The sequence below is a fragment of the Trachinotus anak genome, unplaced genomic scaffold (genome assembly GCF_046630095.1).
Source record: "Trachinotus anak isolate AG129_WGS33_773 ecotype Australia unplaced genomic scaffold, CSIRO_AGI_Tana_v1 ptg000028l, whole genome shotgun sequence".
Taxonomy (NCBI): domain Eukaryota; kingdom Metazoa; phylum Chordata; class Actinopteri; order Carangiformes; family Carangidae; genus Trachinotus; species Trachinotus anak.
Genome location: NW_027273879.1, coordinates 1217252 through 1234732, shown reverse-complemented (window position 1 = coordinate 1234732; position 17481 = coordinate 1217252). Strand labels below are relative to the sequence as shown.

General features: G+C 39.7%; 1 protein-coding gene across 1 annotated transcript; it reads left to right on the top strand.

Annotated features, from left to right (window-relative positions):
* The first annotated feature begins 5347 nt into the window (after positions 1-5347).
* Positions 5348-16853, top strand: sec14l7 (SEC14-like lipid binding 7). Its single transcript, XM_071466927.1, has 12 exons — positions 5348-5489; positions 6987-7062; positions 11355-11398; positions 11940-12002; positions 12639-12827; positions 13679-13774; positions 13865-13925; positions 14009-14092; positions 14815-14921; positions 15088-15227; positions 15348-15517; positions 15815-16853. The coding sequence occupies exons 1-12, from the start codon at positions 5436-5438 to the stop codon at positions 15943-15945; spliced, it is 1215 nt and encodes a 404-aa protein (XP_071323028.1). The 5' UTR covers positions 5348-5435; the 3' UTR covers positions 15946-16853.
* The last annotated feature ends 628 nt before the right edge of the window (positions 16854-17481 follow it).

Here is a 17481-nt window from a genome sequence, read left to right as displayed (position 1 = left end):
CCAGGATGAAACTTGAATCAATTTAAAACTAGAGCTTCATTACCTTTTGTGTTCCTACTTGTTGAATGAGCAGCAGCGTCCTTTCAGTGTTGACCAGTATTCAGACTCAAATACCAATGATTTTCTTTACTTCAGGAGATTTTACATGTGTTGTTCAGGGTTTCAGTCTCTGTTAAATGATCAGATTTTGCACATTTTCTGGCTGTTCAAGCTTTTTGCAAGTCATCTCACATTTTTTTTTAACTTTAAAGATTTAGAAATGATATAAATATGCAGCTTTTTAATTGAACATTTTGGGAAATATGATTAAGTACTTTGCTACCAAGAGTTAGAGGAGAGGATTGATGCTACTCTCCTGTTTGTACTGTAAAAATGAAGCTACAGGCAGGAGGCTGGTTAGCTTAGCTTAGCATAAAGACTGGAAACGGGGGGAACTGTTAGCCTGGCTCTGTCCAGAGGTAACAAAAAGGTACCAGCTAAACTGAACTAAACAAATGAAGCTATGATGTGTTAATTAATGAGCTTTAAAGGTGCTGTTAGGTGGATTTTTTCACCTTTGGAGCCAGACTATCAGTTTCCTCTTGTTTCCTGTCTTAATGCTAAGCTAAGCTAACCATCTCTTGGTTGTGGCCTCACACTGAGGTCACAGACATGAGAGTGGTGTCGATTGTCAGGACCTGGTTGGAGCAGGAATAGTGAAAAGCTTCAGACTGGTTTCATGTTTTAGATGAATTCACAGCAGCTTTAAGGCACTTTAAAGCAGGAGACGGCGCACAGGAATTGTCATGTGGAGGTTTTTAAGTCGGTGGCCCTTCTTTCTTCACCAGCTTCTCATCTCATCCACTAAATGTAAAGCTCTCTCATACAAGTGCTGTGGTGACCGGAGGGTGTTGTGGTCAGTAAAAGTCAGAATATACAGGCGCAGAGAGGTTTTCCATCACTGTAAAAAAAGAAAAAAGAAAATGCAACCAGGTTAGCATGCACCGTTTGAAGTAGCTTTGTCCCCATTATCTGAAGTCAGGTCTCCGTTTTCACGTCTCGTCCCAGCGTCTCGCTCAGTCGCCTTTTTCCCATTATATATAAGATACTGTATACATGGAGATTGTATCAAAGATTTCTTTTTCTTTTTAAATATTGAAGAGTTATTTTTGAAATAAATTTTTTGGAAAGTTATAAATGTTTTAAAAAGACGGAATATTTTTGATAGGACGTGGGCCACGTTCATTTCGTAGTTTGTGTAGCAAGTTCCTTGAGCACTGAGGGGGAAAAAAACACTAGACTTTTAAACTAATCTGATATATTGTTTTGTGATAAGGTGGAAAATATTTAATCCTAAAATGCAACATAAAGTGCTTTAGGTTGAGATGAATATGTCGGTAAAGATGTAAAAGATTCAAAACAAAATAAAAGCCGCTGTACACCAGATGTCAGCTTCGACCTGCTCTGCAGCTCTAGTTATTTTTACCCTCAGTAGCCAAAACATTCACATCTTAATGCTCAGACTGCTCATTAAAATAATCCACAGACTGATTTGTCATTTTCATCTTTTCTCCATATAACACACGTGAATGTGGCTGCTCACCCAGCTGTTTTTCCGACTCGTAAACCTCCACATTTAGGCATTAAGTGGCTCATTTAACAAATTGTTAATTGCAGTGAGATGTCGTGCAGATGGTCTGACTTAAGAAGCTAAATGTTCTGTGTCATCAGTAGGTTTGTCTTAAGAAAAAAAAAGTAATCTTGTTTGATGTTTTCCAGTTTGTGACTGAGTTTTATTTTCATCTCAGTAAATGTTGAGTAGATGTTTTTAGGTCGGCCGAGTTCACCTGCCACCACATTAGATATGTTTAGTAAACAGAAGACCGACCGTCTTAACTTCTGTTTTGAGTTGTAGTTGCGTTAACGCCGCGGCTGCAGGGAGGACCGTGCTGGTTGCCTGACCACTTCCCTCCAGACTGAAATATCTGAACAGTTGTGGGACAGTTTTTTTTTGTTTTTTTTTGAGGGACCCGAGTGAAGACCGAGGCCTGTTTGAAGGGGAGAGTTAACATGTTTCACCTGCTGTGCAAATAACCTCTAACCTGCATAAATGGTTTCTGGAGGGCTGATTGATCTTGACAAAGTACACACCACTTTGTCTTCACTATGTGAACTTTGGAGCGCTGGAAACAGGATGATTAAGTTAAAAAAAAAAAAAAAAAAAGTTCCCAAGGGTTGATTTTTTTTTTTTTTTTTTTTTCTCGTCATTTTCTGTCAGGGCAGTCGTACTTTGGAAGGTAAATTATTATTATTATCTTTCTAGGGTGATTAAAAAAAACTTTCCACTAAGTCAGAATGAGACGTACTTTTATGCTTTATGATTGTTTTTGAAGTGTTGTTATGTGTAAATCATCTATTTATTCATAAGCACCAGCTTTATTTTGGTGAACCTGGTATCTGGGTCCTGATCAGTTTCTGAAGAGCTTGTGTATTTAAAGAATAAAATGAGTTTTATGAAAAATGTCTGTAGTCCTTCTATTCCACAAATACACGTCATCCATTGATTTAATTCAGCTACATTTTTACTTTTCTATTCTAAAAAAAAGTACAAAGAAACATAATTTTTCTGTACTTCAGCACAAATCTTAAATTTATTCGATTACCTCACAATAAAGCATAATCAACAAGTAAATGATTTGCTGTTATAGATTAAAATAAGACTTTATTGATCACCAAGCGATGTCCATATATGTCTCAATATCTTGTTATCAATCAACTGACAGTTGTATGACAGAGTGGAGACAGTAATTCAGCCATTTTGAATCTGGCTTTCACAAAGAAACATGGTTTGCTCGATGCTGGAAAATACTGAAAAATAAACAATAAAATTATTGTAGATTTTGTATTTATAAATGATAGCAGCAATTCAGAGAGGTCTCATACAATTTAATCTCTTCTGTGAGCTGGGATCAGAATAACCACCAGACTCCTGTCTCTTAGCATCTTATCTTTTATTGTAATACATTTAAAATTCTTTAAATCTTACCTCAGGTGAACGCAGAATAGATCGAACTGAATATTTGTTGTAACTGAAGCCCTCAAAAGTGATTTTTGTTGAATGAATCTAATGAGGTTCTGCAATATAACCTCAACCAAATATATTTGTTACTGTTTCATTTTCGTGTTTTATTTTTGATATTTCTGGGCGACTTCCGTAATGGAACTTTTATTCTGAAGGCTTGAAGGAAGTTGTAAAAAAAAAAAAAAGATGAGCGGTAAATAAACGAGTGTGGACGGCGGAGCCAACTCAACAGTGTCTGTCAACGGATACCGAGCAGAAAACTATGTCAAACTCAGCGCTCAAAGTTCCCACACAATGTGTGACCCTGAAGAGACAAGCACAAATTTCGACCTTTGTTTAAACCTGAATCTGGTTGGACAATGCCTGTCCAATCACAGCGCAGAGTCCAATTAGAGGATAGGTGACTTTTTTTTTTTTACAGAATTTTTGCAAATGTACAAACTTAAATTTCTCGTGAAGATTTATTTAACTGATTTACAACCTCTGAAATGATTTGAGTAGTTGTGGGTAATCTGTCCTAAAGATAATGAGAATCTTCTGAGGAGAATTCGTTATATGCCATGGATGTATTATAAGACCTTCTTATAATACATCCATGTTATATGCACGGACCGTTATGAAGCACTTCCGCAAACATATAAGCCAGTATGTAAACTTCCGGGTCACTTTGAGCAGCATCTTCAAATTAGCGAGTTAGCTTAGCTGTAAGCTTTCTAAAGATCCATATTAGATATATATCTTTTCATGGTTAGATAATTAGTGAGGTCCAGGATTTGTCACAGTCTGGATAAGAGATTAAATGAAAATATGAAAAAGATGTTTAAATTTCAGCGTCATGAGGGAATTACATCTGAGCTCCATGAGCTCAGTGAAAGTCAACTCTTCCATTAGTTTTCACACTTTACCCTCTGACGACCAACAACGAAAAAGCTGGATTGTAAATATAACTCAATAATATCTCACCATACCCGTGTGTAGTCGACACTTTGAGCCAGAAGAGGTCACCGGGCCGAATAAGGCTGCACTCAAAGTCAAAATCATCTCGTCTCCAAACACTTTTCCTGACAGTTTCTACACCCAGCAAACACCAGGCTAAGCTGCCAGGACGCTGCATCTTTATCTCCCACTGTTAGACTCTTATTAGATTTTCTTAGAGTGTAATTTGTGTCGCATTGAAAGTGAAGTGTCTGGTAAGCTGAAGTGAAACCCATCATCATGTTGAGGTTGTTGTCACAGTTGCAGAGCTTTGATCAGTAAAGTGAATCAGAGTTGTTTGAGTACTTCCTCATTACTTCCTCATTATATCATAATGAGTTCCTTAACAACAAATCAGATGCAGCACGTTTCCAAACAAGTCTTTTAATCATATTCAAGCCACATTTATATAAATAATCACAGCCACGTTATTGTCTGATGCATTAGTGAAGTGTTTTAAACAGATTATTTTAACTCATCTTAAACATAGAAGCTGATTTGTTGTTGAGGAACTTATTGTGATATAATGATTTAATAATGAGGAACGACCCAGTAACAACTGCTGTATCACTTTATTCACCAAAACTACACAACTCTAAAAACTACAATATGATGATGGATTTCACTTCTGTTGTACTGTGTCACAAATTACCCTCTAAGAAAGTCTAATGAGAGTTTAATTACAGAGAAGAAAAACTGTGATGCTCAAAGGTTCGCACACAGTGTGAGTCACTGAAGTTACAAGAATCAAAACGTGTACTTATCAGTGTCACACTGGGAATGTTGCCTGTTGAGTTTTACTTTCTGTATCTGGAAACACACATTACTTCACTCAGTGTCTTTGTTCAGCTTCACCACTGATCATTTGCTCAGCTTTGATTCACAGGTTTTCTTTTTTAACAAACTTGAATTTCTCCTGCAGATTTAATTTACATCTTAACAAAGGTTGATTTACAACTGCAAACGTTGGAATTATTTGTCAACATTACTTTACAAGCTCAAAGTCATTTTGATCCCAATTTGAGCCTATACAGGGTGAGGGGGGGTTAAGTTGGGGGCTAGTTCACGGGCTTAGTGGCTGGGTGCAGGGCCCACAGGGGCCCACAGGGGCCCACAGGGGCCGGGCTGGCTGCTTGTGTCTGTGCACTTCTTATAAGTAAATCTTTGCTGCTTTGTTTGACACACGATTCACAGGGTGACAGAGTGTCTGTGTCGTAATAAAGAGCCTTCAGCTACAGGATGAAAGTCCACCTGTGTGTGTGTGTGTGTGTGTGTGTGTGTGTGTGTGTGTGTGTGTGTGTGTGCAGGGGGCGTGGTGTTTACTACTCTACCTCTGTTTCCCTCTGGTGCAGCTCATTCGCAGACGCAGCCTCTGTCAGAGCATCACAGCAGCTGAGACATGAGCGGACGAGTCGGAGACTTGAGCCCCAAACAGGCAGAAATCTTAACCGAGGTACGAAATTAATAATCAATATCAGTCCAGTGTGATTCTGTCTCTGGACTGAGCCTGTTGTTGTGCTGTGTGAGAGCAGATTGACTTTGTTGTGCTGGTCTCTAAGACTACTGGTTGCTTTAGTTGTGGTAACCCTCACGATGCCCCTGGGGTAACTTCAGCTGACTGTTGAGTGTTTATAGTGACATGGTTTTTATTTAAAGTTCAGTTTTCTTGCTTTTATCTCCAGTGGTGGAAAATACATTTATTAAATACATTTAGTGAATTACAGGTTTGAAGATTAATTTGAGTTTACTAATATCCTTTACATTTTATGCCACTTTCTACTCTATTGTACTTTTTCCTCCACTATATTTATATTTATATAATAAGCTACAAACTATAAAATACAGATTAAAGATTAAACGAGTGGCTCCCAGACTTTTTTCTTACTGTATCTAGCTGGGGCCCCTTGTCATGTCCAAAGAGCTCGATATTTTTATACAATACTGAGAAAAATCCAGAATAATTAAAACTGTTAACTCCACTACATTCACTGTACAACTACTGTAACTATAGTTTATACTTTTCATTTTAACATTTTCATACAAAACATGTGAGAATTTGATCAAATTTGACTCATTTGTTTGAATTAAAACTTTGCAGTTGTGTAAAAAGTCGTTAAAATTGGCTCCAAAAAAATGCTCCTGTGGTTTTATTGATCATCTAATGTTGAGAATCAGTTAAGAATCTGAAATTTGTCATTTTGCACTTGTGATACTTTAAGAACATTTTGTGAATAGTTTTAATTTTGAATGTGAGATTGTTGTGTTTGTACTTTTAAAGACTTATGGTTGGTCACAGTAACAACAACATATTAGGCCTTGTTATTATCTGTTGTGTGGAATGTGCCACAATTACTTTAATTATCAGTTAATGTTCCAGTTATTGTCTTCATGAATTATTCAGTCACTTGGTCTGTGAAGGCAAAACTTTGACGAGAACAGTCGACATTTAGGTAAATACGTTATTTCACTCTGTTAATGAAACGTCAATGAGACAATCAATACCACTCACGTCTGACAGTTAGCTTAGCTTAGCATAAACAGAAGGAAACAGCTAGCCTGGCTGTGTACAGTGGTCACTCTAAAACTCATTGATTAACTCTTTTAAGTGTAAGAATGATAATTAGCTGTTTCTAGCTGTTTGTTTTTTTATTTTTTTTTTTTGTACAGTTTTTTCAGTCAGTTATTCAGTTTCATACAGATTAAATAAACAACACGTTAATTACTGAGCTTTAGAGGAGCTGCTAGGTGGACTTGTTCCCTTTGGACAGAGCCAGGCTAGCTGTTTCCCCCTGTTTCCAGTCTTTATGCTAAGCTAAGCTAATGTGCAGAATAAAACAGAAACAGCAAAAAATAAAAAATAAAAATAACAACAACAACAACAAAAAACATCTGCTTCTTTAAAAAGTTTCTTTACATGAACTTTCTGATCCTTGTGATTCTCCTGCTCCAGTTTCGGGGGAGAATCCAGGACATCCTCCCCGACCTGCCTGCACAGCACGACCACTACCTCCTCCGCTGGCTCAGAGGTGAGAGACCACACACACACACACACACACACACACTCACACACACACACGCACACACACTCACACACACACACGCACACACACACACACTCACACACACACACACACACACACTCACACACACACACACACACACACACACACACACACACACACACACACACACACACACACACACACACTCATTATTTGGTGTTTTCTCAGTGTGAGCACAATGCTGGTAAAACAACCCTCACTCACCTGTTCAGGTACAAGGTGACTTCTTTGATCCACAGTAGAAACAGCCCCCTCCCCCACCCCCCCAGAGAGAAACAGGTTAGACAGAAAAGATAAAAATGATGACACTGTGGAGGCACCAGAGGCTTTTAGATCAACACATTTAAAATCAGTTTTCCAATATCACAGGTGGGAGGTAGCGAAGTACTTTTACTCAGGTACTAAAGGTTTGAGTTTCTTGTACTTTTCAGAGGGACAAAGAGTATTTTTTTTACTCCTTTACATAAACAGTTATTGTTACTTTTCCAGATTAAGATTTAACATAAAAAACATGAGATAATCTCATACAACACAACAGTGTTGAGTTAAAGCAGTGGTTTCAAACCCTGAAGGTTTATTCTGCTTCATACTTCTACTGCAACACAGTTTCATTTCATTTTATCCATCACATTCATTGAACAGCTATAGTTACTTTTCAAATTAAGATAATAAAATAGGAAAAGTCTATAAAATACCACACAGATTAAACCAGTGTCTCCCATCTTCTTCTGTGGCCCCTGACAGAAAAGCAGCGTCTTTTTGGGGACCCTTTTCATGTTGAAGGAGAAATTTCAAAGAAGAAAAATTATCCAATTGGAGAAACGACCAACAGTTAAAAACAAATTTATGTACAGGAATGTTGTTTTTTTTCTTTCCTCTCCCGTGAATCATCACATGACCCTTCAGATTGATCTGGTGACCCTCTGGAGGGGCCCGACCCATAGGTTGGGAACAGCTACAACAGTAAAATGCTGCTGAAGCATTAATGGTCAGTGACAGGGGCTTTTATTTTGATACTTTAAGTATATTTTATTTATAATTCCTCTACATCTTTTATTTCAGTAGACAGCAGGACTTTTATTTGTAAAGGAACATGTTTACATCCTGCGTGTTTACCTCAGTAAAGGGTCAGAGCTCTTCTCCCTCCACTTCCTGTGCGTGACCAATAGAAACCTGCTGTGTATTGGCCGTTGCTGCTCAGATGCCTGAGGCGGCGCTCGCTCTCTGAATCGTCGCACACAAACCAGTTCCCATGTTTTTACAGGACGCTGCAGCCGGTTTCACTGGACGACTGACTGAGTGGAAATACCTGAGCTGGAGGCTCTGGTATCGACACCTGTCAGAGTCCGTCACGCCGGCGTCCGTGTCTGCTCAGCTTCACTCAGTTTGAACCGTTTAAACCAACAACTAATTTCATTTTGCTTGTTTTACACGAGCAGCTTTAGAGGCACAAAGAGGTGAAAGATAGTTTCTTGGACTTTTCTCCATAAAATATTGGATTATTGGAATAATTTTCCTCTTTAATGTGGAAGTGGATCCGAGACTTTTGAAGTCAAATAGGTTGGAAACAACTGACAGTGTCTAAAATCCAAATATGAAAAATAACAATGGCTATCAGATAAAATGTGGAAGAAAAACTACAATATTTGCCTCTAAAATGTGGTAGAGTAGAAGTACAATTACCTCAAACTCCTACTTAAGTACTGTTTAAATACTTTCCACCACTGGTACATTTCTCAGAGTTTTCAAGAGCTCAAGAAAACAGATGCTTCATACTTTTATTTCTCCAGTTGTTGCAGCTCTGTTCTTATTGGCAGAAAACACTCTGTTGTTTTCCAACACTCAGGCTAATGTCAGCGTTAATGTCAGAGTTTCATCCAAAAGTTGAATTTTCTACCTGTTCAAACTGTATAAAAGTTAATTCCCTGATGTGATTTAAAGGTTTTAACAGTTCCACCGTTTGTGTGGTTGAGTGTGGAAACTGTCTGTGGTTATAAATCAGCTCCTGTCGCTTCAGGAGCCTGAACTTTTCTCTGTCTGCGTAAAGCAGCCGTTAAAACGTCGTCATACAAACTCCCCTGCAGCTCCATCAGCCTCTGCTCTTACCTGACATTTTATCTAAACCTCACCTGTCCTCACTTTAACTCTTCACAGCTTCAGTGATACTGGAAGTGTCAGCTCATAATTAGCATCAGTAAAGGGAGCGAGGCGTGTCTCCATAAAACCAGCGGGACTGACAGAGGAGGTGCTAATGGTTTGTTAGACAGAGAGTGAAGCTGAAACACTCACAGAGGAAACTGTGTTTAGTTAGAGTCCAAACTCACCAGCTGATGAATCTGCTGTGATTTATCTCCGAGGAGAAGTTTGATACTGAAGGTCGAACAGATCTCATCACCACAGCATCTTTTTAATGATGCATCACGAGTCAGTGCGTCCTCTGCACAGAGCCTTTGTTTTCTACCTCCACAGGTTCATGGTGGGTTAGTTACTACTGTGTGAGCACAAAGAGGAAAAAAATAAATTAAAAAACACTGAATTCACAGGAGAAAAGCCGTAAACACCCTAAATTCTGCATAAATTCACTAATAACATCCAGCTCCACACTCACTCCTGGATGCTGTGTCCTTCTTTTTATTCAGAGCCTGTTTTTTATTTGGTTTCTGACTAGTGAAATGTTAATCCATATGAATGTGCTCTGCCCGCTTTGGTTTAACAGCTTCTCTAAACCGTGTGTTTTTATACAAAGGGCAGTAAAGAGATACACAGTAAAGAGGACACAGAATAAAGTTCCCTTATTCACAAAAAAATCAATGAACACAAAAACACACAAAAATCACAAAAATCAATGAACTGACTCTGAATATCAGTGACGCAGGATTTTCTGTCTGAAGTTTAAACATTCACCACGTCAGCTGGAGGTCGTCAAACACCTGGTTAACAAGTTTTACTTCTTATGAATTCAGCTTTTCATCCTTTCAAAAGTTACATAATCTCATTTTAAGGCTGTTTGATCAGATAATTGATGAATTTTCCAGCCGTCTCTTGGTTAATCAGTAATTTCCCTCCTATAATCTTCATTCCTCTGAACCTTGTGGCCGTGAAAACATATGGTGTTTACTCAGGTTAGAGCCACGTCCCCTCAGCGGTCAGTAAATGTTTGATTTACGCTGCAGACAATTAGACTCCTGTAAAGCTGCAGAGATTTAAGTTGACGTACTTTTCACCATTGTTTAAAAACTACAGATGATGTGAGATAAAATACATGATGTGCAGGTCGATACCTGTCAAACCCAACCTGAGCCGAGTCAAGTCAGCGCAGCGTCTCTCATTAGATTTAGATTTGAATCCTTTTCTGTCACAAACAACTTACACACAATCCAATAAAAACAAGTTTCTTGCATGAAATTAAAACAAAACAGGATAAAAACACTAACAACTAATATCACTTATCTGCACAACACAAGCAAACAGACAAAACAAACTAATTCGAAAAACATGAAAGAAACATGAAAAAACTGGACAACACATGTGCTGCAAAAACACAACACAACAGAAGTGTTTCCAGGGGACATTAAAAAGTGATGAACCCGGCTGGGGTGCACCTGTTCGATGCTTTTAACTTCGGGTGCGTCGCAGCTGGTTCATCACTATTTAATGTTTTTACTGTTACGGCTTTTTTTTTTTTTCATTGTTTTTTTTTTTCAGCCACAGAAAAATGAAGCTTCTGGCCCAGAACACAGAGTTTGGCCCTTCTACCTCCACATCTGTATAGATCCCAGCTCTTCTCCTCCAGGGTTGGTCCAGATGTGGAGGTAGCATCATGGGCTCAGAGCTGAGTCAGTCCAGTGATGATGATGATGATGACGATGATGATGATGATGATGAGACAGGGCTAGGAGGAGGGAGCAGGGAAAGCACAGCTACAGGTGTCAATGCACAATGTTGTGAGTCCAAAGTACAGGACGTCCCCCCTCCAGATGCAGAATGTGTGTGTGTTGACTCTTCACGCAGGGGGTCATAGGTCAGGGAGGCTGGATCGATGGGGGACTCTGTCGTTCAATATTAGCTCTGATCGTTAACCTTGGGCAGTTTCCTGAAAACGAACCAACTATGTCAGAGTTTCTGTTGAACGTTATCAGACGTGATCAGGGTTAATTAATAATTAGCAGAGGAAATGTTCTTTATGTTCTGTCTTCATAAACATCTGACATGTTTTAATTAACAGGTTATTAATTGATAATCTTTTCTTTTTCCAGCTCGTAGCTTCAATGTTCAGAAAGCTGAGGCCATGATCAGGAAGGTGAGTTGAGCTCAGCTTGTTTCCTGTTGTCTGAGTGACGACTGATCAACTTAATCACCGTGAATTTTCCATTTTACACCACTGTTGTTTCACAGAGTCACTTTAACTCCAAGTTTTCAGACTGAGATTTTATTTTACATGAAGAAACTAATTATACGTCATATTGTTGAAGGTTAAACCAACGTTTCACAACATTTTCGACTTGTGATGATTTACATTAAATCTGTGTCAGTTCACGTTCGAGGACACTGGTCAAATGTCAAATGAAAGGAAAAACAAACGAATATAGAAGCTTCCGTACAGGAGACAAGAGGCTGCAGTGATTGATTATTGTCATTATTGATTAATCTGCCGTTTATATTTTCAATTATTCAATTTATCTTTGTGAAATGTGAATGTGAAAAAAAAATTGGGAGAAATGTCTAATTTTGTTTTCCAGATATGACATCTTCAAACCTCTCTCTCTCTCTCTCTCTCTCTCTCTCTCTGTCTCTCTCTCTCTCTCTCTCTCTCTTGCTCTCTCGCTCTCTCTCTCTCTCAGCATGTGGAGTTCAGGAAGCAGATGAGAGTCGACTCCATCATCTCGGACTGGAAACCTCCAGAGGTTTGTCACAGTTAATATCACGTTAAAAACTCTAAGCTGTTTGAGTTGTGACAATACAATAAATATGATTTTTATCTTGTTGCTTTTTTTGGACTTTTCAACTTATTATTTCTTTCTTTTGAAACTAAGGAAGAAAATAAAGTAATAAAATAAGGAAAAACAAAACAACATATAAATAAATAAAATAAAGTTAAATATGTAATTTATTTTAAGATTTTAAAAAATGATTATGAATTAATTATGACACAATGTTAAGATTAAGTTTTCTGTTTCACTTTGGTTGTTTCATGGAGCTAAGATGTTATTTCTAATAAATCGGTGCCATTTTTCAGACGTCCTTTAATCTAATTTAATCTGATCTAAGATGTTTCCAGTGACAGTGCAGCTACTAACACAGTGAAGATGAATACAGGGTGAAACATTACCTGAGGTCATATTGTTTATTTTTATGCATTAAAAAGAATCCACAATAAAAGATGTGTGACTATAAAGAATGATTTTATGAAAGGGTACTTTTACTGTGAAAGGACAGCTCTACTGCTTAGTCAAGGCTCATAATTTGAAAAGTGTTTTTAAATTAAAGGGTTAAATAAGCAGTTTGATGTCAGGTGCTGGTCTCACCTTTACTCTGGGCAGGTGATCGAGAAGTACGTGTCCGGAGGGATGTGCGGCTACGACAGAGAGGGAAGTCCCATCTGGTACGACGTGATTGGTCCCCTGGATCCTAAAGGTCTGCTGCTGTCGGCCACCAAGCAGGACTTCCTGAAGACCAAGATCCGACACACGGAGATGCTGCGGCGGGAGTGTCAGAGGCAGTCTGAGAAGGTCAGGGTTCTCCTCCTCCTCTTCCTCTCCTCCTCGTCTCCTCTCCTCCCCTCTCCTCTTCCTCTCCTCCTTGTCTCCTCCTTTCTTGTCTCCTCCTCTCTCCTTTTCTTGTTGTTATCACTTGTTTTATCTCTCCTCTCCTCTTGTTTCCTACTTAGTCTCCTTCTCTTTTTTCATTTGTTTCCTCCTTGCTTTTCTTCTCCTCCTATCTCCTCCTGTCTCCTCTTGTTTCCCTTCTTGATTCCTCTCCTTTCCACTTGTTCTGTCCCCTCTTTTAATCTCTTTGTGTCTTTTTCTCTCATTTCTTCTGGTTTCCCCTCCTCTCCTTTCCTTGTTTGTTTCCTCCTCTCCTCCTCTCTTCCTCTCCTCTCCTCCTTTCTTGTCTCCCCCTCTCTCCTTTTCTTGTTTCCTCTTATTTCTTCTTTTATCACTTGTTTTATCTCCTGTCCTCTCCTCTCCTCTCCTCTCCTCTCCTCTCCTCTCCTCTCCTCTCCTCTCCTCTCCTCTCCTCTCCTTTCCTCTCCTCTCCTCCTTTATTGTCTCCTCCTTTTCTTGTCTCCTCTTATTTCTTGTTTTTATCACTTATTTGATCTCTCCTCTCCTCTTGTTTCCTACTTAGTCTCCTTCTCTTCTTTCATTTGTTTCCTCCTTTCTTTTCTTCTCCTCCTCTCTCCTCTTGTTTCCCTTCTTGATTCCTCTCCTCTCCACTTCTCTTTGTGTCTTCTTCTCTCATTTCTTCTGGTTTCCCCTCCTCTCCTTTCCTTGTTTGTTTCCTCCTCTCCTCCTCCTCCTCTTGAACTTGTCCACCTCTCTGCTCTCTCTCTCTCTCTTTCTCTCTCTCTCTCTCCCAGTTGGGGAAGAACATTGAATCCATCACTCTGATCTACGACTGTGAAGGACTGGGACTGAAGCACGTATGGAAACCAGCCATTGAGGCGTATGGAGAGGTCTGTCGCCTCCTCACACTGATGCTTTGTGTTTCCACTGATTCACATTAAACTGCTGCAGCTCTTCATCGCTGTCTTCCTCTCCTGCAGATCCTCACCATGTTTGAAGAGAACTACCCAGAGGGGCTGAAGAGGGTGTTTCTTATCAAAGGTACCTCAGCAGATCTGCAGCTCTTCGTCTGCAGGTGTTTGTGTTTCCTTTAATTGTTTCCTGGTTGTGTTTGTCTCCTGCAGCTCCCAGGATGTTTCCTATGGCCTACAACCTAATCAAACACTTCCTGTGTGAGGAGACGCGGCGCAAGATCATCGTCTTAGGAAGTAAGACAACTTCTCTTTTTAACTCAGACAGGAGCAAAGAGTCATGCTAGCAGATCTGGGAGGCTGGGAGCTAAATGCTAATGTTAGCATGCTAACATTTACTTCCTGTAAGGAGATGACAGGAGGAAATAAGTGAGAGGAGGAAACATGGGGAGAAAGGAGGAAATGAGAGGAGGAAAGAGGATATGAGGAAACAAGAAAAATAATAAGAGGAAGAAAGAGGAGGAAACAAGGAAGTGAGAAGGAAAGGAGGAAGAAAGAAGAGAAGTGAGGAGGAGAGGATAAGAAGAGAAGGGAACAAAGAAGGGAAGGGAAGAAAAATAGATGAGGAAACAAGAGTGGAGAGGAAAGGATGGAAAAGGGGGAAAGGAAGACAGGACTGAATGAAATAAGAGGGGGTAGGGGAATAAACAAGGAAGACAAGAGGAAAAGAAAGGAAACAAGGAAAAGGAAATTAAAAGAGAGGGCAGAACAGGTGGAAAGAAGAGGATGAAAAAGGGGGAAAGGAAAAGAAGAGAGGAGAGGAGGAAATAATAGAGGAAAGAAAAGGAGACGATAAACCAAGAGGAAAGAGGATGTAAGGGGAGAGGAGAGGAAAGGACAGGAAATGAGAGGAGAAGAAGAGAGGAAACTGATCAGCGTCAGAAAGGACTCGGGGCTCACCTGTGAAAACACCTGTGTGACTGTTCACCTGATCTAACGGGACACGTCTCTGTCGGCAGGTAACTGGCAGGAAGTGCTACGTGCGCACATTGACCCGGAGCAGCTTCCTGTGGTGTACGGAGGAACGCTGACCGACCCTGACGGAGACCCTCGCTGCAGAACCATGGTGAGAGCAGAGAGGCTGTCTCCTAGGTGACGATGATGATGATGATGATGATGATGATGATGATGATGATGATGATGATGATGATGATGACGATGACGATGACGATGATGACGATGATGACGATGATGGTGATGATGGTGATGATGGTGCTTTGCTGTGGTTGCAGATCAAGTATGGCGGCACGGTGCCCAGGTCGTACTACGTTCAGGACTCGGTGAAGGTTGAGTACGACAACAGTGTGACCATCAGCCGCGGCTCCGTCTTCCAGCTGGACTGTGATGTCACTGCACCCGGCAGCCTCCTGAGGTACACGACAGCATCTTAGAGCCAATCAGAAGAGAGGATCTGAGCCTCTCTTCTGATTGGCTGACTGTTTTCTGAGTGATAATCTGGCCTGATGAACTCTGACCCCTCCTTCTTACCCAGGTGGCAGTTTGCCAGCGATGGCGCAGACATCGGGTTCGGCGTGTTCAGACGGACCAAAGAGCACGGCGGTCAGAAGGTGGCCGACATGCTGCAGGTCCTGCCCAGCCAACGCTACAACGCTCACCTGGTCCCTGAAGACAGCTGTGTCACCTGCGCCGAGCCTGGAGTCTGTGAGTAACCAACCACACGCTAACGTACGTCAGGGTCGTCACAGGATCACTCCTCACTGGATTACATCATTTCCTGTGAATCTGCTGGTTGTAGCTTCATACTGAGCTCATACAGACACGAGAGTGATTCTTCTTCTTCAGCCTCTTCTCTTTGAAAAAAAGATTATTATTATTGTTGTTATTATTATTATTGTTGTTGTTATTATTATTATTATTGTTGTTGTTATTATTATTATTGTTATTATTGTTATTATTGTTATTATTATTATATGTCACTGTGTCCCTCATGTTGTGCAGACGTGCTGTGTTTCGACAACAGCTACAGCATCTTTCAGTCGAAGAGGGTGAGCTACAGACTCGAGGTTCTTCCTCCTGCAGACGCACAGACGCAGAGTCAGCGCAGCAGAGGAGACAGGAGGCTGCAGTGATGGAGTCACGACCCTGGTCCCTGTTACCTGTTACCTGTTGTTACTGACGGTGAAATCAATGCTTCTGCATCAAGCCTGGATTAAAATGAGCAGTGGAACATTAACGCCTCATTTCCCCCACTCTGTGCATTGAGAATGTGTTAGTTTGTGATTATTGATCAGCAATTACTTGATTAAATAGTAACTGAACTCCAAGAGAAGAAGATGAAAAGCAGCATTTCACTGCCCTCTCTGACGGACGGTTTCACCAGAGACCACACCCACCATCAGTGACATCACTGACGGATGTTGCACCTGTGGAGCATCACTTTGATTTCTCCTCTGTCCTCAACCTTTATTTTGAATTTTTTTTTTATTTCTATTTTAACTGTGGCAGAGAAAGAAATGTGTCTCTCATGTCATAACTTTGACGGGTATTTCAGCCCAGATCCACTTTTACTGTTTGATACAGGAGACGCTCGAGTTCTGCTGTCGTCACAGCTGCTTTACTGAAGTTTGTGTGTTTGACTTTTATAGAAGCTAAAACACTAAGAAGGACAAAACACACACACACACACCCAAACACACACACAGTGAGGCAACCAAAGGAGCAAAGTTACTCTGAGGTTGTGTATCAGACTGCGATGCTCACACCATGCGACCTGGACTTCATTACAGTCTGTTGTACTATAATGTGATAATAATCTGATATGTGCTTCTGTATCTAAACACAAAATAATGTCAAACTAAATAATTATTTTTTAATTTATGGAAACTTGTTCATTTAGTTTTTAGTACTTGTAATAAAGGCAGAAATTGTGTAACCATATATACACAACAATTACTGTTGTTTTTATTGCTTCACACTCAGTGCTTACACAACAATGTCAAACATTCATTCAATTCAATAAACTTTATTTGTCCCCAGAGTCTACATCAATAAACACTCACAAAAAGAACTCACAGCCAGTGCAAGACAAACTGTACACATGAAGAAAAACTGACTGTACACATTAAAGAAACTATATGTATGAGACATAATTTTAGTGCAATAAAAAAAACTATATTACGTAAATATTGTATAGGAGCATATTTGCTATTTGAGGTACATGAGACTGGATGAACAGCTGCAAAGTCCAACTTATGAAATAATTGATGCAAATAATGATTATTTCCTTATGAGTTAATCTATTTATTATCGTCTTTGGTCCTTAAAATGTCCTAAAATGTCAAATTAGTACAAATAGATGTTTAAATTACTGACAAACAGTCAACACCCAGATATATTCAGTTTACTTTGCATAAAATGTGAATTAGATAATGAAAATATCGTTAAACTGTTTGATGATTTATTTTCTTTGAATCGGTTAATGGACTAAATATTATTTTCTGATATCAGATCATTGATCCTGTGTCCTGCTGCAGGTTCTCCTCTGAAACATGGCGGAGTAAAAAAATAATACATAGACAAGTAAAGTACAAGTACCTCAAACATGTGCAGTACATGAGTAACTGTTATATTCCACCACTGCATCACTGAGGAAACTGCAGTCATTT

What these genes read in the sequence shown, in the direction of transcription:
- sec14l7 (XM_071466927.1), top strand. Translation starts at nt 5,436, where the DNA reads ATGAGCGGACGAGTCGGAGACTTGAGCCCCAAACAGGCAGAAATCTTA. An exon ending in CTGAGGCCATGATCAGGAAG is followed by an intron (nt 11,399 to 11,939) that starts GTGAGTTGAGCT and finishes TCTCTCTCTCAG; the next exon opens with CATGTGGAGTTCAGGAAGCA. An exon ending in GTCAGAGGCAGTCTGAGAAG is followed by an intron (nt 12,828 to 13,678) that starts GTCAGGGTTCTC and finishes TCTCTCTCCCAG; the next exon opens with TTGGGGAAGAACATTGAATC.